The sequence below is a fragment of the Coregonus lavaretus genome (assembly GCF_964263955.1).
Source record: "Coregonus lavaretus genome assembly, chromosome: 11".
Lineage (NCBI taxonomy): Eukaryota > Metazoa > Chordata > Actinopteri > Salmoniformes > Salmonidae > Coregonus > Coregonus lavaretus.
The window spans coordinates 34,248,516-34,271,625 of record NC_139998.1 but is presented as its reverse complement, the minus strand read 5'-3'; the positions used below and the strand labels follow the sequence as shown (position 1 = coordinate 34,271,625).

Sequence of the window (23,110 nt, the reverse complement as noted above, 5' to 3'; positions counted from 1 at the left end):
CACTCTACAGTCCGACTCATCCCAAACCATCTCAATTTGGTTGAGATCGGGGGATTGTGGAGGCCATGTCATCTGATGCAGCACTCCATCATTCTCCTTCTTGGTAAAATGATAGTCCCACTAAGCCCAAACCAGATGGGATGGCGTATCGCTGCAGAATGCTGTGGTAGCCATGCTGGTTAAGTGTGCCTTGAATTCTAAATAAATCACAGACAGTGACACCAGCAAAGCACCCCCACACCATCACACCTCCTCCTCCATGCTACACGGTGGGAACCACACATGGGGAGATCATCCGTTTACCTACTGAGTAGAAAATATTAAAAATAAAGAAAAACCCTTGAATGAGTAGGTGTTCTAAAACTTTTGACCGGTAGTATAGAACTTATAGAACCTTTTCCCTGTATACTTTTGATATTGATATCTGCACTAATTGTATTTTGTCTCATGATGCCAATACTCTTGAAAGAAAAGATCATTACATTTCTAACCTTCAAAGAATGCATAGCTAGATGTGCACATATCTTTATCGATCATTATTGATGGAGAGGGGGGAGTTTGGTAAATTATCAAAGTTAAAAACCAGAGTGTGCTGGAAATACACCCATTATGGATAGTAAAGTAATTGAATGTTTTTCTACGCTGAAAAAATGACGTCAGCCATGTCTGTCTGACTTGAGACTGCCTGCTTTTTAAAAGGAGTGCTCCATGGATTACCCCAGGGTCTTTCATGCTATCAAATATTTACATTGAGGCTCAAAAGCAGCCTAAGGCAGCAGCATACACCAGCAACATGTGCTTACATAAAGAACCACTGGGCTGGACAACAGTTGTTTTTTGACCAACATAGGTGTCTCTTTTTTTTACTTCCTCAATAGATGTCTCATATGCTCCTCTTCACTTTTCTTCCCTCTAGTTCCTTATACACTACCTATCTCTCTTGGCTCTATTCACACTTTTGACTATACCTCTCTTCTCTCTGCAGGTCTTTATTAAATGTTAATGGGGATGACTGAAACCAATAATCCTTAGACCCCCACTGCCAAACATTGGAGTGAGGTGTGACCCAGGTGCTGAGCAGGATATACAGTAGGCAGTAGGCAGAGATGGTGAAACAACCCTCCTGTAACAGTGCCCGCCCCCGACAAACGGCCCCAGCCGTTCACCTCGGCGCCTCTGGGTGGAGGCGACGGAATGTTGTTATCAGCCCTGGGTCCAGAATGTCCCTCCTGGGCACCCAGGACTGCTCCTCTGACCCATAACCCTCCCAGTCCACCAGAAATTGGAGACCCCTCCCCACCCGCCGGCAGTCCAGGATCCGGTCCACAGTAAAAGCCGGCTGCCCTCCGATGAGGCGCAGCGGGGGAACAGGACGAGGAGGGGGAGCCAGGGGACACGTGGCGACAGGCTTGAGGAGGGACACATGGAATGTGGGATGTACCCGCATGGTGGGGGGAAGTTGCAGGTGGTAGGCCACTGGGTTGACTCGCCGGACCACTCTGAATGCCCGACGAACCGGGGAGACAGCTTCCTGGACTCTACGCGGAGGGGAAGATCCCGCATGGAGAGCCACACCCTCGGTCCCGGGCGAAAAACCGGGGCATGGCGACACCTGCGGTTGGCCTGATGTTGAGACCTGACCGAGGCCCGCTTAAGCGCCGCCCTTACCTACCTCCAGGTGTGGCGACAGCAAATGATGTGGGCCTGGACGACGGGACCGCCGCCTCCTGCTCTTGCTCGGGGAATAGGGGTGGTTGGTACCCGTATTGGCACTGGTAGGGGGACAGGCCGGTGGACGAGCAGAGAAGGGTGTTGTGGGCGTACTTCACCAACACCAGTCGCTGACTCCACATAGCTGGGTTTGCTGGAGGCATAGCACCTCAGCTCCCCCTACAGATCCTGGTTGATGCACTCCGTTTGCCCGTTCGACTGGGGATGGAAGCCGGAAGACAAGCTGACGGAGGCGCCGAGGCAGGTGGCGAACGCCTTCCAGAACCTGGAGGCGAACTGAGGGCCCCGATCCGACACCACATCTTGGGGAAGGCCATGGACCCGGAAAACGTGTTGCACCACTACCTTAGCCGTCTCCCGGGCCAACGGGAGTTTGGGAAGGGGAATGAAGTGGGCAGCCTTCGAGAACTGGTCCACAACGACCAGGATGACTGTGAATCAATCAGAGGGGGTAGGGCGGAAATGAAATCTAGCGAGATGTGGGACCAGGGGTGCTTGGGGATAGGCAGGGGTCGGAGCAGCCCTGTCGCGGGCTGGCATGAGCTATTCGTGTGCGTGCACACCGGGCAAGCAGTCATAAAGGCGCGCGTATCCACCTCAGCAGATGGCCAACAGAACCTCCTACGGAGGAACTCCAACGTCCTGGCGCCCCCCGGATGGCTGGTGAGGTCGGACGCGTGCACCCACTGAAGCAGTCGCGAGCGCACAGCCTTGGGTACGTACATCCTCCCTGATGGACCTCCGCCTGGATCGGGCTCCCACCGTAGCACTGCTCTGACGAGCCTATCAATTCCCCACGAAACTGGGGCAGCAATCAGGGCGTTGGGGACAATGGGGTCGTCCCTCTCCACCAGATCAACGAGGTCGAACTGCCGGGAGAGCGCGTCAGGCTTGGTGTTCTTCGACCCCGGACGGTATGAGATGGTGAACCGGAACCTGGTGAAGTACAACGCCCACCTGGCCTGGTGCGAGTTGAGCCTCTTGGCCCCCTGAATGTAGGCTAAGTTCTTGTGGTCAGTCCATACGATGAATGGATGGGCGGCCCCCTCTAGCCAATGCCTCCACTCCCCCAGGGCGAGCTTGACCACTAGCAGCTCACGGTTCCCCACGTCATAATTCCGATCTGCCGGGGACAGCCGATGGTAGTAAAATGCGCAGGGGTGAGTCTTACCGTCCGTGAGGAACCATTGGGACAGGATTGCTCCCACCGCAACGTCTGAAGGTTCCACCTCCACAATTTACATTTTACATATTTAGCAGACACTCTTATCCAGAGCGACTTACAGTTAGTGAGTGCTTACATTATTATGTGTGATTTGAACCCACAACCCTGGCGTTGCAATCGCCATGCTCTACCAACTGAGCTACATCCCTGCTGGCCATTCCCTCCCCTACCCTGGACGACACTGGGCCATGTGTGCGCCACCCCATGGGTCCCCCGGTCACGGCCGGCTACGACAGAGCCTGGATTCGAACCAGGATCTCTAGTGGCACAGCTAGCACTGCGATGCAGTGCCTTAGACCACTGCGCCACTCGGGAGACAATGAACGGAAGGGACGGATCAGGATGCCTGAGGACCGGGGCCGATGTAAAGCGCCGCTTAAGCGCATCAAATGCTCGTCAGGGGAGCGGCTAGGGAGCTAAAATTGCAAATAAATCGCCTATAAAAATGTGCAAACCCTAAAAACCATTGTATTTGCTTGAGGGATGAGGGCTGGGGCCAAACCAGTACCGCGCTGACCTTAGCTGGGTCCATCCATAGGTCCCCCTGGGTGACTATGAACCCCAGGAAGGAGACTGTCCCTGTGTGGAACACACACTTCTCCGCCTTGATGTAGAGCTGGTGACGGAGAAGGCGTTGGAGGACCTGCCGAACGTGCTGCTGGTGTTCACTCATGTCCTTTGAAAATATTAGGATGTCATCCAAATACACGAAGACGCTGTAGTCGAGGAGGTCCCGGAGCACGTCATTGACCAACGCCTGGAACACCGCAGGCGCGTTGGCTAGACCGAACGGCATGACTTGGTAGTCGTAATGCCCACTGGGTGTGTTAAAAGCAGTCTTCCACTCGTCCCCCTCCTGAATCCTCACCAGGTTGTAGGCATTACATAAGTCCAGCTTGGTGAAGACCCGGGCTCCCTGCAACGACTCGAATGCCGTCGTCATCAGGGGGAGAGGGTAGTAGTTCTTAACCGTTATGTTGTTGTGCGCCCGGTAATCAATGGACGGCTGCTGCCTACCGTCCTTTTTCCCCACGAAGAAGAAGTCCGCGCCCGCGGGTGAGGTAGAGGGACAGATGTGACCCTCGACGATTGCCTCGTCGATATACTCCCTCATGGCCAGCGTCTCCGGCCGGGACAAGGAAAACAATAACCCTCGTGTGGGCATGGCGCCCGGCAGGAGATCAATAGCGCAGTCGTAAGAACTGTGAGGAGGAGGCCACCCCGTGGACCAGTCTATCCGGGGTTTGTGGGCGACCAGCCAGGGGTGCCTGAGGACGAGGGGACACTCCGGAGAGTCCACAATGAAAAACTGGATATCCTCCCATAGCCCCCCCACCACCCGGACTCGCACGGGGACAGTGCGCCGGGTGATGAAGCCCGACCCCAACGTCCGGCCGTCCAGATCCATGACCGGAACCGGCTCGGAGAGGGAGAGTAACGGAACGCTCCACCCTTGGGCCAGCTCCGCGTCCATCAGGTTTCCCGCATCCCCAGAATCCACCAGTGCATGTGCCCGAAGCGCAGCGCGGGCCCACTGAACCCTGACGGGGAGAAAAGTCTGGGAGTCTCTGGAGTTGGGGTTTCGGTTCCGGCTCGCTAGTACCCCTCCCGGAACTAGCGAGCCCTCCCGTTTCCCGGCTTCTCCGGGCATGAGTCGTAGTGGTGACCTGCCTGGCCACAGTACAGGCAACGTCCCTGGCGCAGACGCCTCTGCCTCTCCATCCTGGACAAGCGCGCCGCCCCCAGCTGCATAGCCTCCTCCTGAGGCGTCTCCTCCCTGAATCGGCGGAAAGCCTCCGGGTTGATAGGGGGACGCGGAGGCACGCCTTGTGTCATCCCTCTCTCATGCGCCCTCTCACGACGCCGATTGTCTACCCACAACGAGAATTGAACGAGGCCATCCAGAGTTCGTCCTTCATCCCCACCGATAGCCCCTGGGCGTAAAGGACGACCAGGGTGGCCTCCTCCCATCCTTCCTCTCGAGCCCGGGTCCGGAACTCCACGGAGTAGTCCGCCACTGAACGGTCACCCTGCCGACAGGCCGTGAGCCGGCTTCGTGCCCACACACCACCTGAGAGGTGTCGAACACCTTGTGTAGCTCCCGGGTGAATTGGTAGGAGTCGGAGCATGCCGGAGTTTGGCTCTCCCACTCCACGGTAGCCCAGGGAAGGGACCGACCCGTCAACAGAGTGATGATGTAGGCCAACCGGCCCTGCTCCGTCGGGAAGGAGGAGGGTTGTAGGCTGAATACCAGGGAACACTGGGTGAGGAATTCCCTGCAGCCCTCTGGACGTCCGTCATACCTCTCCGGAGGTGGTAGGCGGGGTTCCCGCGATGTCGCAGGCGAGACTGGAGATGCCGCTGCCGCGGCTTCCGCTCCGCCGGCTGGTCGGGTGTCCACCCGGCTCTGCACAGCGATCATCAGTTGGCGGAGATTCTCGGTGATCTGCTGCAGGCTGCGGTCGTGTTGGTTCAGCATAGCTCCCTGTGTTGCCAATGCGCTCCGATACTGTGCTGCCTCCACTGGGTCCATATTGGCTCAGTTTTCTGTAAGGGTTGGAGTGAGGTGTGACCCAGGTGCGGTGCAGGATATACAGTAGGCAGTAGGCAGAGATGGTGAAACAAGGACCTTCTCAAGTACCTGTTCATAGGTCTCTGATCAGACACTGCGTAGTACTGCTGGACATTGAGAAACTAGCAGAGAAAACTGAGCAAGGGAACACAGGGAAGTGAGGGCAAAAATACACAGGTGAACCGATAGACACAGGTGACACCAATAGGATGATGATTAGTCCCGACTGTGAGTGAGTAGGTGCCTAAGGTTGTCGGAGGATGACACCTAGTGTGTCGCTCAGGAACTGCGACCCCCTCCTGTAACAATCTGCTGTCTGACCCAATTACAATCCTCAGTTTTACCTCACTTAGTCCCACCGTTACGCTCGTTGAGGGGTCGCCTTCAAATGGCTGTTTTACCAGGTAAGGAAGAAGTATGGGAAGAGATAGGGGATAAAGAGATAGAGGTCTCTAAGGGAGCAGTTTCATCTTGTGGGTTCATGACTCACTTTTTCTTTCATGACTCACTTTTTCTTTCATATATATTCACACGGCGTGCAGGCACTAATTGCTTCAAATTAAAATGATTAATATGTAGCCTAAATGATCATGAAATTAAGTTATATCTGGGTCACTCACACTACAGCCTGTACCCCTCTGACATGCTTCAGCTAAAACATCTACAATTATCTTTCCAAATGTATTTTTCATACATGGACTTTCTGGAGTGTGCGCCCTGAAGGTTGGTTGTCCAGAGCGAGGCACTCAAATTCCATTCGTTTGGAGTGTATAAAACCATGCTGATTTCAAGGACTGGGGTACTCACAAAGCAACATAACCAGGTCTCTTTTAATGTCAGGAGAGTTAAATATAGAAGATCCAGCGATTGAGGATCCAAGGTTTGTCAAGCCTTGTATAATACAGAGAACTTTGTTGCAGCTTGTTTAAGTAACCAAACAAGTTCTTAAAAAACACGAAAAAGTCCTGTGCTTGGCAGTGTTGAACTCTCATGATGCTCATTTCTCCCCACTGTTAGCCAGGGATACAGAGAGTGCTGATGGTATACTGTATGTCTCGGTCTCTGTGTCTCCTTCCAGTCGTCGGCCCCTGTCCCAGCTCTGCTGCCTCCACCAGGAGGTGTCACTCCATCTATAAGGGCTTCGCTCAGTGTCTGATGGCTCTGGGGGACAGCCTGACTGAGAGTGCCCAGAAGGATGAGGATACACAGGAGATACACACCATCTGCAAGTAAGCACAGTCATCTGTACACACGCATCTGTGCACACGCAGACACACGCGCACACACATGCACACGCACGCACACACACGCAATCCTCTCATCTTTATGTTGTTTATAAACACACACACTCCCACTCTGAAATGTGTAAATTGACGGAACACTGTGACCCATAATTCCATCACCATTGAAAGATAGACTCCACCATATATTTTCCTCTATTTCATTCCCTCCAGATCTTTGTCCATCTCTATCGCTCTCTTTGTGGTAATGCCCCACCTCTCTCTAACATCCTGACAGCTCTTCCCATTTGCTGGAGGCATAGTGGAGTGCCTAATTAAAGATTGCGGGTCTCTCTTTACCCATCTCCGCCTTCCATTCTATTTATACATGTGTCTGTAATCCATCTTAATATTATACCTTCCCTTCTGGAAATGTCTAGGAATTTATTGAGCAGTGATGTCATCGTCATGGAAGACGCCTCTCCTTGCATCACCCCATCAATATCAACCCATTCCCAGACATGTTGTTGCATCTGTAACCGGTGTGAATTGGCTAGCTAGTTTGCGGTGCGTGCTAGTTGCATTTCAATTGGTGATGTCACTCGCTCTTAGACCTTGAAGTAGTTGTCAGGGAGCAGTCACGGCTTTTGTGGAGCGATAGGTAACAATGCTTTGTGGGAGACAGTTGTTGATGTGTTCTGAGGATCCCTGGTTCGAGCCCAGGTTGGGGCAAGGAGAGGGATGGAAGCAATACTGTTACACATCAATGTAGGAAGGTCCTATCGACATCCTTAAGCCAGTTGCTGTTCAGTATTGCGGGGCTGGAGACACCCTTGGAATCTACAGGGATATAGTGGTCGTTACAATGATGTTGTTATTTTGGTCATATTCCTTAACACTAGAAAACCCGGGCCTCGACTCACCCCCCTTTGAGAAAATGAGCAGTCATTTTGACTCAAACATTCAGTCTATAACATTTCATATATGCTATCGGAAAAATAATCATTTGGTTGTGTTTATGAAGGTCTTGGGTAACATCAGAATATGGAAAAACTATTATTTAAAAGAACACAATAGCATTTTCTTTAGTTTATGTTACTGTAGGCTATCTGTTGCCACATGCTCACCTGTGGAGCGCATGGAACAGTGATAAATCTAAGAAAATTGTATATTTTCAAATAATTTTGAGAGTTATTTGGCAATTAATAGGGTTTTGGAAACCTCCAAACCTGCCCTTTCTGAGACTATATAGAAATCAAAACGTCTTACCTGCATGTGACTATGTAGGAGGATTTGAAAAGGTAACTTTTTGTCGCTCTAGGAAAATGTTTTCCTCTTAAAACTGATTATAACAGAAATTCTGTTGTGATATTGAAATTCTTACAACATACGGTACGTGTGTTAAATTGACTTATTAAGTTATGGACGGAGGGGGCCATGTGTAAGGGTTGGTGTGAGGTGTGACCCAGGTGCGGTGCAGGATATACAGTAGGCAGTAGGCAGAGATGGTGAAACAAGGATCTTTACTGGTGGTCCCGAAGCCAGAATACAATATAACGGACTTCTCACGATAAAAGAAAGGCGGAGCAAATAAGTCTACAAAAACCGGCTGACAGCCAAAATACGAAATACTACCTAAGACTGAAACAAATAACGAAACAGGGAGAACACTTCTCAAGTACCTGTTCATAGGTCTCCAATCAGACACTGTGTAGTACTGCTGGACATAGAGAAACTAGCAGAGAAAACTGAGCAAGGGAACACAGGGAAGTGAGGGCATAAATACACAGGTGAACAGGTAGACACAGGAGACACCAATGAGATAATGATTAGTCCAGACTGTGAGTGAGGAGGTGCCTAAGGTTGTCGGAGGATGACACCTAGTGGGTCGCTCCAGAACTGCGACCCCCTCCTGTAACAGGGCGAAACTGGGGCAGCAATCAGGGCGTTGGCGACAATGGGGTTGTCCCTATCCACCAGGTCCACGGGGTCGAACTGCCGGGAGAGCGCGTCAGGCTTGGTGTTCTTCAACCCCGGACGGTATGAGATGGTGAACCGGAACCTGGTGAAAAACAACGCCCACCTGGCCTGGTGCGAGTTGAGCCTCTTTGCCCCCTGGATGTAGGCTAAGTTCTTATGGTCCGTCCATACGATGAATGGATGGACGGCCCCCTCTAGCCAATGCCTCCTCTCCCCCAGGGCGAGCTTGACCGCTAGCAACTCACGGTTCCCCACATCGTAATTCCGCTTCACCGGGGACAGCCGATGGGAAAAAAACGCAAAGGGGTGAGTCCCACAGCAATGTCTGAAGCATCCACCTCCACAATGAACGGCAGGGACGGATCAGGATGCCCTAGGACCGGGGCCGATGTAAAGCGCGCTTAAGCGCATCAAATGCGTTCCCCGCTTCCGGGGTCCAGGCGAAGGAGAGCACGCTCGTCTGGGTGAGGGCTGTCAGGGGAGCGGCTAGGGAGCTAAAATTGCGAATGAATCGTCTAGAAAAATTTGCGAACTGTACTGAACTTTGCCGCTGTAGTTCCTTGAGGGATGAGGACTGGGGCCAATGCAGTACCGCGCTGACCTTGGCTGGGTCCATCCGTAGGTCCCCCTGGGTGACGATGAACCCCAGGAAGGAGACTGTCTCTGTATGGAACACGGCACTTCTCCGCCTTGACGTAGAGCTGGTGACGGAGAAGGCGTTGGAGGACCTGCCGAACGTGCTGCTGGTTTTCACTAATGTCCTTTGAGAATATTAGGATGTCATCCAAATACACGAAGATGCTGTAGTCGAGGAGGTCCCGGAGCACGTCATTGACCAACGCCTGGAACACTGCAGGCGCGTTGGCTGGACCGAACGGCATGACTTGGTAGTCGTAATGCCCACTGGGTGTGTTAAAAGCCATCTTCCACTCGTCACCCTCCCGAATCCTCACCAGGTTGTAGGCATTGCATAAGTCCAGCTTGGTGAAGACCCGGGCTCCCTGCAACGACTCGAATGCCGTCGTCATCAGGGGGAGCTGGTAACGGTTCTTAACCGTGATGTCATCGAGCGCCCGGTAATCAATGCACGGCCGCTGCCCACCGTCCTTTTTCCCCACGAAGAAGAAGCCCGCGGGTGAGGTAGAGGGACAAGAAAAACAATCGCCCTCGTGTGGGCATGGCGCATGGCAGGAGATTGATAGTGCAGTTGTATGGCCTGTCAGGAGGTAGGCCCTTGGCACGCCTCTTACTAAACACCTCCCCCAGATCCCAATACTCTCGGCGAACGCCTGCCAGGTCTGGGCCGGTGACGGAGTCTGTAGCCGACTTCCTCCCAGTGGCCATCGCCGCTAGGGCGGTAGGGAGAGCGGGACCTGGGGAAGAGGTGAGGGCTGGTAGGTGGTCTGGGATGGTGGTTTGGGCTGATGAGTGGTCGGTGGAGATCGGAATAGGAAGGATGCGTAGCCTCCCTCCATGATGAGCCGCCCCGTGGACCAGTCTATCCGGGGTTTGTGGGCGACCAGCCACGGGTGCCCGAGGACGAGGGGGCACTCCGGAGAGTCCACAATGAAAAACGGGATATCCTCCCATAGCCCCCCCCCACCAGCCGGACACACACGGGTATAGTGCGCCGGGTGATGAAGCCCAACCCCAACGGCCAGCCGTCCAGTCCCATGACCGGAACCGGCTCAGAGAGGGAAAGTAACGGAACGCTCCACCCTTGGGCCAGCACTGCGTCCATCAGATTTCCCGCGGCCCCAGAATACACCAGTGTATGCGCCCGACGTGCAGCGCAGGCCCACTGAACCCTGACAGGGAGAAAAGTCTGGGAGTCTCTGGAGTTGGGGTTTCGGTTCCGGCTCGCTAACACCCCTCCCGATACTAGCAAGCCCTCCCGTTTCCCGGCTTCTCCGGGCATGAGTCGCAGTGGTGACCTGCCTGGCCGCAGTATAGACAACATCCCTGGCGCAGACACCTCTGCCTCTCCATCCTGGACGAGATTCTGGAATGGCGCCTGAGAGCGTTTTCCACCACCTTCAGCAAAACACCTAATTATGGAAAATCTCATGGTAGAATGGTGTTCCATCCCTCCAATAGAGTTCCAGACACTTTTAAGTCTATGCCAAGGTGCATTGAAGCTGTTCTGGCTCATGGTGGCCCAACGCCCTATTATGACATTTTATGTTGGTGTTTCCTTTATTTTGGCAGTTACAGTTGAAGTCGGAAAGTTACATACACTTAGGTTGGAGACATTAAAACTTATTTTTCAACCACTCCACAAATTTCTTGTTAACAAACTTTAGTTTTGGCAAGTCGGTTCTACTTTGTGCATGACACAAGTAATTTTTCCAACAGTTGTTTAGACAGACAGATTATTTAACTTATAATTCACTGTATCACAATTCCAGTGGGTCAGAAGTTTCAGAAAATGATGTAATGGCTGTAGAAGCTTCTGATAGGCTAATTGACATAATTTGAGTCAATTGCAGGTGTACCTGTGGATGTATTTCAAGGCCTACCTTCAAACTCAGTGCCTCTTTGCTTGACATCATGGGAAAATCTAAATAAATCAGCCAAGACCTCAGAAAACAAATTGTAGACCTCCACAAGTCTGGTTCATCCTTGGGAGCAATTTCCAAACGCCTGATGGTACCACGTTCATCTTTACAAACAATAGTACGCAAGTATAAACACCATGGGACCCTGCAGCCGTCATCCCGCTCAGGAAGGAGACGCGTTCTGTCTCCTAGAGATGAACGTACTTTGGTGAGAAAAGTGCAAATCAATCCCAGAACACCAGCAAAGGACCTTGTGAAGATGCTGGAGGAAACAGATACAAAAGTACCTATATACACAGTAAAACAAGTCCTATATCGACGTAACCTGAAAGGCTGCTCAGCAAGGAAGAAGCCACTGCTCCAAAACCGCCATAAAAAAGCCAGACTACGGTTTGCAACTGCACATGGGGACAAAGATCGTACTTTTTGGAGAAATGTCCTCTGGTCTGATGAAACAAAAATAGAACTGTTTGGCCATAATGACCATCGTTATGTTTGTAGAAAAAAGGGGGATGCTTGCAAGCTGAAGAACACCATCCCAACGGTGAAGCACAGGGGTGGCAGCATCATGCTGTGTGGGTGCTTTGCTGCAAAAGGGACTGGTGCACTTCACAAAATAGATGGCATCATGAGGAAGGAAAATTATGTGGATATATTGAAGCAACATCTCAAGACATCAGTCAGGAAGTTAAAGCTTGGTCGCAAATGGGTCCTCCAAATGGACAATGACCCCAAGCATACTTCCAAAGTTGTGGCAAAATGGCTTAAGGACAACAAAGTCAAGGTATTGGAGTGGCCATCACAAAGCCCTGACCTCAATCCTATAGAACATTTGTGGGCAGAACTGAAAAAGTGTGTGCAAGCAAGGAGGCCTACAAACCTGACTCAGTTACACCAGCTCTGTCTGGAGGAATGGGCCAAAATTCACCCAACATATTGTGGGAAGCTTGTGGAAGGCTACCCGAAACGTTTGACCCAAGTTAAACAATTTAAAGGCAATGCTACCAAATACTATTTGAGTGCATGTAAACTTCTGACCCACTGGGAATGTGATGAAAGAAATAAAAGCTGAAATAAAAAATTATCTCTGCTATTATTCTGACATTTCACTTTTTTTAAATAAAGTGGTGATCCTAACTGACCTAAGACAGGGAATTTTATTGGGATTAAATGTCAGGAATTCTGAAAAACTGAGTTTAAATGTTTTTGGCTAAGGTGTATGTAAACTTCCGACTTCAACTTCACATTGACACGAACACACCCACACACACAAACGTGCACTTGCATGTGCACGCACACATTCACACACTTCCCAGGAATCTATCAGGGACCAGTAGAAAGGCAGTATTTTCCCTCCTGGATAAAATTCTCAGATTTGCATCTAGGCCAAGGCTGCACCACTGACAGTATTCTCTATGGAATGATAGGAGAGCTTCCTGTGAGTATAGAATAGAAATTAAGGTGAAATCTGCCATTAGTAGAATGGGTAACGTTATTGTTTCCCTCAAGCTTGGTTTATGTGTATCTTTATGTGTGTTCGTTTATGCATTAGCATGCAGTGTATGTTTTAGATCAAGTGTTCAATCTAACACCTCAGCAATCCTTTATTATTTTAATCAGAGAAGAGACTGCGGGGCAGATTTATCTAACAAGCTGTTACTCTGCTGTTTTCTACCGCACATGTGATTCTGGGACTTTACAAGGCTGCATTTTGCTTCCACTTTGTTTCACCCATTCCCCTCAAGGTCTCCTGTGTGTACGGTAAACAGATGCCCCTAAGCCCTCAGCAGATGTGCTGTTTTAGGGTTGAGTTTAGACTAAGGGCCCATATCCAAATACAGTGCAAGTTTAGCCTTTCTGCACTTGTACCCAGGGAATGTGAATCTATGATGTTTCGTTTTATGGGCAGATGTTGTGTTCGACCAATCTGCTTCTGCCTTATCTCCTCCTTATAGATTTACACACAGCCCTTCCCATAGCAAACACATATAGTGGGGGAAATAAGTATTTAGTCAGCCACCAATTGTGCAAGTTCTCCCACTTAAAAAGATGAGAGAGGCCTGTAATTTTCATCATAGGTACACGTCAACTATGACAGACAAAATGAGAAAGAAATTCCAGAAAATCACATTGTAGGATTTTTAATGAATTTATTTGCAAATTATGGTGGAAAATAAGTATTTGGTCACCTACAAACAAGCAAGATTTCTGGCTCTCACAGACCTGTAACTTCTTCTTTAAGAGGCTCCTCTGTCCTCCACTCGTTACCTGTATTAATGGCACCTGTTTGAACTTGTTATCAGTATAAAATACACCTGTCCACAACCTCAAACAGTCACACTCCAAACTCCACTATGGCCAAGACCAAAGAGCTGTCAAAGGACACCAGAAACAAAATTGTAGACCTGCACCAGGCTGGGAAGACTGAATCTGCAATAGGTAAGCAGCTTGGTTTGAAGAAATCAACTGTGGGAGCAATTATTAGGAAATGGAAGACATACAAGACCACTGATAATCTCCCTCGATCTGGGGCTCCACGCAAGATCTCACCCCGTGGGGTCAAAATGATCACATGAACGGTGAGCAAAAATCCCAGAACCACACGGGGGGACCTAGTGAATGACCTGCAGAGAGCTGGGACCAAAGTAACAAAGCCTACCATCAGTAACACACTACGCCGCCAGGGACTCAAATCCTGCAGTGCAAGACGTGTCCCCCTGCTTAAGCCAGTACATGTCCAGCCCGTCTGAAGTTTGCTAGAGTGCATTTGGATGATCCAGAAGAGGATTGGGAGAATGTCATATGGTCAGATGAAACCAAAATATAACTTTTTGGTAAAAACGCAACTCGTCATGTTTGGAGGACAAAGAATGCTGAGTTGCATCCAAAGAACACCATACCTACTGTGAAGCATGGGGGTGGAAACATCATGCTTTGGGGCTGTTTTTCTGCAAAGGGACCAGGACGACTGATCCGTGTAAAGGAAAGAATGAATGGGGCCATGTATCGTGAGATTTTGAGTGAAAACCTCCTTCCATCAGCAAGGGCATTGAAGATTAAACGTGGCTGGGTCTTTCAGCATGACAATGATCCCAAACACACCGCCCGGGCAACGAAGGAGTGGCTTCGTAAGAAGCATTTCAAGGTCCTGGAGTGGCCTAGCCAGTCTCCAGATCTCAACCCCATAGAAAATCTTTGGAGGGAGTTGAAAGTCTGTGTTGCCCAGCGACAGCCCCAAAACATCACTGCTCTAGAGGAGATCTGCATGGAGGAATGGGCCAAAATACCAGCAACAGTGTGTGAAAACCTAGTGAAGACTGTGAAAACGTTTGACCTGTGTCATTGCCAACAAAGGGTATATAACAAAGTATTGAGAAACTTTTGTTATTGACCAAATACTTATTTTCCACCATAATTTGCAAATAAATTCATAAAAAATCCTACAATGTGATATTCTGGATTTTTTCCCCTAATTTTTCTGTCATAGTTGACGTGTACCTATGATGAAAATTACAGGCCTCTCTCATCTTTTTAAGTGGGAGAACTTGAACAATTGGTGGCTGACTAAATTATTTTTCCCCCACTGTAACTACAACCATGGTTTCATGGGGGATCCTTTAATGTATCACACAGATTAATAATGAATAGTGTCTTGAACTACATTGTTATACCTGGTTGTTAGAAAGATATGGACATATAAAATGGGCCCTGTGTAGCTCAGTTGGTAGAGCATGGCGCTTGCAACGCCAGGGTTGTGGGTTCGATTCCCATGGGGGGCCAGTATGAACAAAACCAAAAAACAATGTATGCACTCACTAACTGTAAGTCGCTCTGGATAAGAGCGTCTGCTAAATGACTAAAATGTAATAAAAGTTATTCTAGAACTCAAGAGCTATGTGACCATCTTTCTTCCATCCCCTACAGGTCCTGGGATGAGTTTCATAACTGTGCAAACGTGGCGATGGCGGGCTGTCCTGATGAGGCTGCTGCAGTCTGGGAGTCTCTGCGACAGGAGTCCAAAAAGATGCAGTTTTCTGGTAACCTGTATGACATGTGCTCCAGTCGTAACCAACCAGCTGCCACCGCTGATGCCCTGAGCCCACCCAACCAGGAAGAGATTAACCAGGAGTCTCTAAAAGCACACACCCATCGTCCAGGTCCCACCTCTTTCTGGTTGCTCCCCTTATGTCTGTCCCTTCTGCTGCTGTTGCCCAGGATTTAGGCACGATCAGGGTGAAGGGGAGGGAGGATCTCATTGAGGACATGTAAAAAAAAAAAAAAAAAAAAGGGACCATAAACTCACTAACATTTTTTATGTACTAAAAAGGAGTTGCATATATTTCTAGCAGCATGTTCAGATTGGTGGCTCCTCATCTGTAGTGTATTCATTTCATACACACACATTATCTTTCTAGCTCTCTCTCTTTCTCTAACTCTCTCTGAAATACTCTCCTCCTCCTCAATTTAAGAGTTGGATAAAATGGTTCCAGTGGGATGCTGTCAGGGAGAGCTGAGGGTAGAATGTAAATTAGCAAATAAACCTCAAACATCTAGAACCCAATACAGATTCTTTAAGCCTCACCAGGCAAGGCTTAACAGCAACATCTCACACATAAACCTGCATCCTGAAGTTTCCTTGTCAGGTTGTTATTCAATCAGAGAGCACTGCGGGATGTTTTGTAGCATTAAAGGCTCAGCCAATTTTTGTTATTTCGTTTGGGACTCACTGAGGATTAAAGAAAGAATTACTCAGTGTAAAACCTCTAAAACAATAGAGTTTACCTGCAGACAAGCATAATGAAATATACCCAGCTCAAGGCAGTTTGAATGTTAAGGACTGAAGGCTTGGATCACTGTGCATTCACCCAGTGTGTGTCTATTTAACACAGTGTTTATGAACAGATAAACCACCTAACTTACATCACATCACTTCTTGTCTAGGTCAAGTCTAGGCTGACCTAGAATTATATTTAGTTATTTGTGTTGAAGTAATATGGATGAACGTGTACATAATGTAATTTATTCATATTAATATTTATGTACATATCAAATGGCACATCAATATATAGTAGGCTAGCTATATACATAATGTAATTTTTTTAACATAAAAAACGTTATTTCCTGATTTTCAAGCCTTTTGATGGTGTAGGAGCCTGTGCGTAAACGGAGACCCTGGTGAAATAGGAACGGTATAGAAAGAAGCAATGTTTTACTCTAGAGGACATTCATTTTATAAAAGTAAACACCATGAGGATAACCCGCTTGACTCCCTGACATGAAAGCTTAGCTGCGTTTAAAACCTAGTACTAATTACCATGTTGGAACTTGAATATACCTTCTAAAAAATATGTTTTCTATTGGCTTTGCTCTCCTCAACAGCTTTACCAGTCAATTTGTATTTGCAGTGGATTTGCATTTTTTATTGGCAATTAATCTTGTTTGCTAATGCAGCAAGGTTGTGTGGGATGGTCAGGTAGGCAGTACTAAACTGTGGTGAAAACCTGAAGGAAATCTATTATTGTAAAATAAAGGACATACAATATATGAAGTAGATTTAGTTGATAATTCAATAAATGTACATATTTAAATAATATTGTGTTGCTATAACAGCTAGCACTGCAACATTTTAGGTTACTGGATAACACATTTTAGGCTGTTTGCAAATTATTATTACTTATCTGTATTTCAATAAATTGTGTGTTTGTGTGTGTGTGTGTGTACGAGTGTGTGTGTGTGTCTGTGTACGAGCTTGTGTGCATTGTGCCAGTGTAATAACACTTGGTGAATGAAAGCAGTAGCTATGCCTTTTATGTGAAAATACAGTATGGAGACTCTCGCTTATCTTGCTTTACAATAAGCTTTTTCATTCTTGTATACATCAGCTCAAACGCATCATTATTCTTTGCATAGATATGATGTTACTGTACCTGCATTGTATACTTCTGTACTAGCAGTTACAATGGAACAAATGTTTTGTGTTATTTGCTTGAGACGTTGTATGATAGGCATGTAGAACTGTGCACTCTTTCTTTTTATGATATTTTGAAAAGGAAGAAACCTTTCTGTCTGTAACATTGTATATTCCCCATAAGTCTCTCAAAGATGGAAGCAGATGAGACAAAGGGTGCAAATTCAACAGAATTCTATATTCCTCCCTTTGAAGTTGTGATACTGTCATCCTAAAGCAGCGTTTCCCAAACGCGCTCCTGGGGACCCCAATCTTAAGTACAGAGTTTCCATAAACGTATTTGACTGAGGCCTAGATTCAATCAGATCAAGCGTTAACCGGCGATAGCCAACACCCACATAGCTGATGTTTTGGCGTTGTGTAACTGCATTGGAGCTGTCAAATCGGTGACCAGTTGCTCTTGATCATTGTCATGAAGCCACACCCATCCCACTCGCGTTAGAAGTTCAGAACAAGAAAGTGTTGTCTATACAGAAATGATGACTCTCAAATTGAAAATCATTAAACAAAATCATGAGAATTTCTATCAGCCTAATAAGAGTTCTAGATTACGTCTCACATTCCAGTTTTAGAATTTGTAAAAAAGGCTTTGTGGGATTTCTCTTAATGCGACTCTGTGCAGCCAATTATATTTTAGGTATAGCCAGACAGGAAGAGGCGAAGCGAGAGGTTTTACTCTGTCCATGAAAATAAGGCCATGAAGTGAAGAATCTTTGTATGGAGGTCAATGAGAGAGTGTTGAATTTGGTCAACAAAAAAATGTAATTGCTAATTTGCTCAAATAGAAGTTTCATAATGGTTAGGTTTTTACAAATGCACTGATATAAGTGGACACACGTGGCAAAAAAATACTTTATATCGAAGTGTGGCTCTGGATAAGAGCGTCTGCTAAATGATGTAAATGTAAATGGTGCCTGTTGTCATAGAGATGGATAGAGGACTCATTAGCATGGGCATTGCCATTGAGGGCTTCCACCATTTTAAAGTAGTCAACTGGGTGGGGATTCATATGAGTTGGGAACAAAGCCAGTGAAGAAGAAGAAAATGGACTACTTTAAAATGTCCATGCTGTCACAGATTCTATAATGGCACAGATACAAAGAATAGTCCTCTATCTATCTCTAAGGCCCGTTGTTCATTGGCTAGAATGATCCCACCTGCTCTCGCCTCTTCCTGCCTGCCTTCTATCTTTGAGGACATGTATTTCCATTGTTAGAGCGGTCACTCTAATATATTGTCAATATAATAGACAATCTTTGGTATAGCCTAATGCCAGGAGCCGCTTGTGGATTTGACAGAAATAATGTAGCCTAGTTCCACCTCTGACACTGCCAAAACAACCGCAATGCGGATGTCGGCAAAAGCGGATCTGATTGAATAGAACCCTGAGTTTCAACAGTGATTCAATTTGTTATTTTTACTTTCAATATTTGCCTGTCTGTATGCAGCATGTCTGACTATAGCATCATAACTGAGAAGAATGGCATAAGTGATGCTTTTAATCATAATCTTATCTCCGCAGGCTTTTTATTTGAGAGAAACCGTGGTTTAATTGACCCTGGTCAGTCAATCGACTGCTCTTCCCTCTGCCAGCCTCTAGCTGACTCGACGCTTAACCCGTCAACTTCTAGTGAATCTTTATTTTCATTTCAACAATTTACTACCTGTGATATGCTAGATGCCTTGCTTAAGATTTATGTAAAAAATATCCACTAGGGCTGATAAGCTTAAGCAATTTTTGGTGCTGCTCTCTGCCCCCCTGATTGCAGAATCATGAACCCATATTTGTAACCTGACAATTATATCTGGTACTATCCCCAAGGTTTGGAAGGAGGCCCATGTGCTCCCCTTCACAAAGGCGGTGACCATTGTGACCTAAATAATTATCGCCCTATTTCTAAACTTTCTTGGCTAGCTAAAATATTAGAATCATTGATTCATTCTCAGCTAAAATCTTTCATATCTTTGAAATGTATTCTAAATGTACATCAGTCGGGTTTTAGACCAGGTCATAGCACTATCTCTGCTGCATCCCTAGTTATAAATGATGTGGTTAACTGTATGGATAAAAGGCAACATTGTGCTGCCCTCTTCATTGACCTGTCAAAGGCCTTCGATACTGTTGATCACCACTTGCTAATTCGGAGGCTTTCCTCAATTGGCCTATACCAGGCTGCATGTAACTGTTTTCAAAATTACTTGACAGATAGAACTCAATGTGTATCTACTGATTTTGTTAAATCAGGTTTTTTGGACATAACGAAAGGTGTCGATTCTGGGTTCTGTACTTATTACTGTTTACATTAACAATATACAGTTGAAGTCGGAAGTTTACATACACCTTAGCCAAATACATTTTAACTCAGTTTTCACAATTCCTGACATTTAATCCTAGTAAAAATTCCCTGTCTTAGGTCAGTTAGGATCACCACTTTATTTTAAGAATGTGAAATGTCAGAATAATAGTAGAGAGTGATTTATTTCAGCTTTTGTTTATTTCGTCACATTCTCAGTGGGTCAGAAGTTTACATACACTCAATTAGCATTGGGTAGCATTGCCTTTAAATTGTTTAACTTGGGTCAAACGTTTCGGGTAGCCTTCCACAAGCTCCCCACAATAGGTTGGGTGAATTTTGGCCCATTCCTCCTGACAGAGCTGGTGTAACTGAGTCAGGTTTGTAGGCCTCCTTGCTCGCACACGCTTTTTCAGTTCTGCCAACACATTTTCTATAGGATTGAGGTCAGGGCTTTGTGATGGCCACTCCAATACCTTGACTTTGTTGTCCTTAAGCCATTTTGCCACAACTTTGGAAGTATGCTTGGGGTCATTGTCCATTTGGAAGACCCATTTGCGACCAAGCTTTAACTTCCTGACTGATGTCTTGAGATGTTGCTTCAATATATCCACATCATTTTCCTTCCTCATGATGCCATCTATTTTGTGAAGTGCATCAGTCCCTCCTACAGCAAAGCACCCCCACAGCATGATGCTGCCACTCCCGTGCTTCACGGTTAGGATGGTGTTCTTCGGGTTGCAAGGAACCCCCTTTTTCCTCCAAACATAATGGTCATTTTGGCTAAACAGTTAAATTTTTGTTTCATCAGAGCAGAGGACATTTCTCCAAAAAGTATGATCTTTGTCCCCATGTGCAGTTGCAAACCGTAGACTGGCTTTTTTATGGCGTTTTTGGAGCAATGGCTTCTTCCTTGCTGAGCGGCCTTTCAGATTATGTCGATATAGGACTCGTTTTACTGTGGATATAGATACTTTTGTACCTGTTTCCTCCAGCATCTTCACAAGGTCCTTTGCTGTTGTTCTGGGATTGATTTGCACTTTTCGTACCAAAGTACGTTCATCTCTAGGAGACAGAACGAGTCTCCTTCCTGAGCGGTATGACGGTTGCGTGGTCCCATGGTGTTTATACTTCCATACTATTGTTTGTACAGATGAACGTGGTACCTTCAGGCGTTTGGAAATTTCTCCCAAGGATGAACCAGACTTTTGGAAGTCTACACATTTTTTTCTGAGGTCTTGGCTGATTTCTTTTGATTTTCCCATGATGTCAACCAAAGAGGCACTGAGTTTGAAGGTAGGCCTTGAAATACATCCACAGGTACACCTCCAATTGACTCAAATGATGTCAATTAGCCTATCAGAAGCTTCTAAAGCCATGACATCATTTTCTGGAATTCTCCAAGCTGTTTAAAGGCACAGTCAACTTAGTGTATGTAAACTTCTGACCCACTGGAATTGTGATACAGTGAATTATAAGTGAAATAATCTGTCTGTAAACAATTGTTGGAAAAATTACTTGTGTCATGCCCAAAGTAGATGTCCTAACCGACTTGCCAAAACTATAGTTTGTTAACAAGAAATGTGTGGAGTGGTTGAAAAACGAGTTTTAATGACTCCAACCTAAGTGTATGTAAACTTCCGACTTCAACTGTATATACAGTACCAGTCAAAATTTTGGACACACCTACTCATTTAAGGGTTTTTCTTTATTTTTAATAATTTCTACATTGTAGAATAATAGTGAAGACATCAAAACTATGAAATAACACATATGGAATCATGTAGTAACCAAAAAAGTGTGAAACAAATCCAAATATATTTTATATTTGAGATTCTTCAAAGTAGCCCCCCTTTGCATTCTCTATACCATCTTCATGAGGTAGTCACCTGGAATGCATTTCAATTAACAGGTGTGTTAAAAGTTAATTTGTGGATTTTTTTCCTTCTTAATGCATTTGAGCCAATCAGTTGTGTTTTGACAAGGTAGGGGGGGTATACAGAAGATAGCCCTATTTATTTATTTATTTCACCTTTATTTAACCAGGTAAGCCAGTTGAGAACAGGTTCTCATTTACAACTGCGACCTGGCCAAGATAAAGCAAAGTAGTGCAATAAAAACAACACAGAGTTACATATGGGGTAAAAAAAACATAAAGTCAGAAATACAACAGAAAATATATATACAGTGTGTGCAAATGTAGCAAGTTATGGAGGTAAGGCAATAAATAGGCTATAGTGCAGAATAATTACAATAGTATTAACACTGGAATGCTAGATGTGCAAGAGATTATGTGCAAATAGAGATACTGGGGTGCAAAAGAGCAAAATAAATAACAATATAGGGATGAGGTAGTTGGGTGGGCTAATTTCAGATGGGCTGTGTACAGGTGCAGTGATCGGTAAGGTGCTCTGACAACTGATGCTTAAAGTTATTGAGGGAGATAAGAGTCTCCAGCTTCAGAGATTTTTGCAATTCGTTCCAGTCATTTGCAGCAGAGAACTGGAAGGAATGGCGGCCAAAGGAGGTGTTGGCTTTGGGAATGACCAGTGAGATATACCTGCTGGAGCGCAGACTACGGGTGGGTGCTGCTATGGTGACCAATGAGCTAAGATAAGGCGGGGATTTGCCTAGCAGTGATTTATAGATGGCCTGGAGCCAGTGGGTTTGACGACGGACATGTAGTGAGGACCAGCCAACAAGAGCGTACAGGTCACAGTGGTGGGTAGTGTATGGGGCTTTGGAGACAAAACGAATGGCACTGTGATAGACTACATCCAATTTGCTGAGTAGAGTGTTGGAGGCTATTTTGTAAATGACATCGCCGAAGTCAAGGATCGGTAGGATAGTCAGTTTTACGAGGGCATGTTTGGCAGCATGAGTGAAGGAGGCTTTGTTGCGAAATAGGAAGCCGATTCTAGATTTAACTTTGGATTGGAGATTCTTTATGTGAGTCTATTTGTTAAAAGACCAAGTCCATATTATGGCAAGAACAGCTCAAATAAGCAAAGAGAAACAACAGTCCATCATTACTTTAAGATATGAAGGTCAGTCAATATGGAACATTTCAAGAACTTTGAAAGTTTCTTCAAGTGCAGTCGCAAAAACGCTATGATGAAACTGGCTCTCATGAGGACCGCCACAGGAAAGGAAGACCCAGAGTTAACTAATAAACCTATCCTCTGCAGCAGAGGTAACTGCCTTCATGGTCGAATTGCTGCAAAGAAACCACTACTAAAGGACACCAATAATAAGAAGAGACTTGCATGGGCCAAGAAACACGAGCAATGGACATTCGACCGGTGGAAATCTGTCCTTTTGTCTGATGAGTCCAAATTTGAGATTTTTGGTTCCAACCGCTGTATCTTTGAGAAACTCAGAGTAGGTGAACGGATGATCTCCCCATGTGTGGTTCCCACCGTGTAGCATGGAGGAGGTGTGATGGTGCTTTGTTGGTGTCACTGTCTGTGATTTATTTAGAATTCAAGGCACACTTAACCAGCATGGCTACCACTGCATTCTGCAGCGATACGCCATCCCATCTGGTTGTGCTTAGTGGGAC

At 46.6% G+C, this 23,110-nt stretch overlaps 1 protein-coding gene across 1 annotated transcript in view; it reads left to right on the top strand.

Moving 5' to 3' along the window:
* nrn1la (neuritin 1-like a) overlaps positions 1-15,508 on the top strand; it is a gene marked incomplete at both ends in the record, with an annotated part of 69,870 nt that extends 54,362 nt beyond the window's left edge. Inside the window, 2 exons of the mRNA XM_084171907.1 lie at positions 6,607-6,757; positions 15,211-15,508. Of these exons, the coding sequence (XP_084028033.1) occupies positions 6,607-6,757; positions 15,211-15,508 (449 nt within the window). The remainder of the gene's footprint in view (positions 1-6,606; positions 6,758-15,210) is intronic.
* Between the last annotated feature and the right edge of the window lie 7,602 nt (positions 15,509-23,110).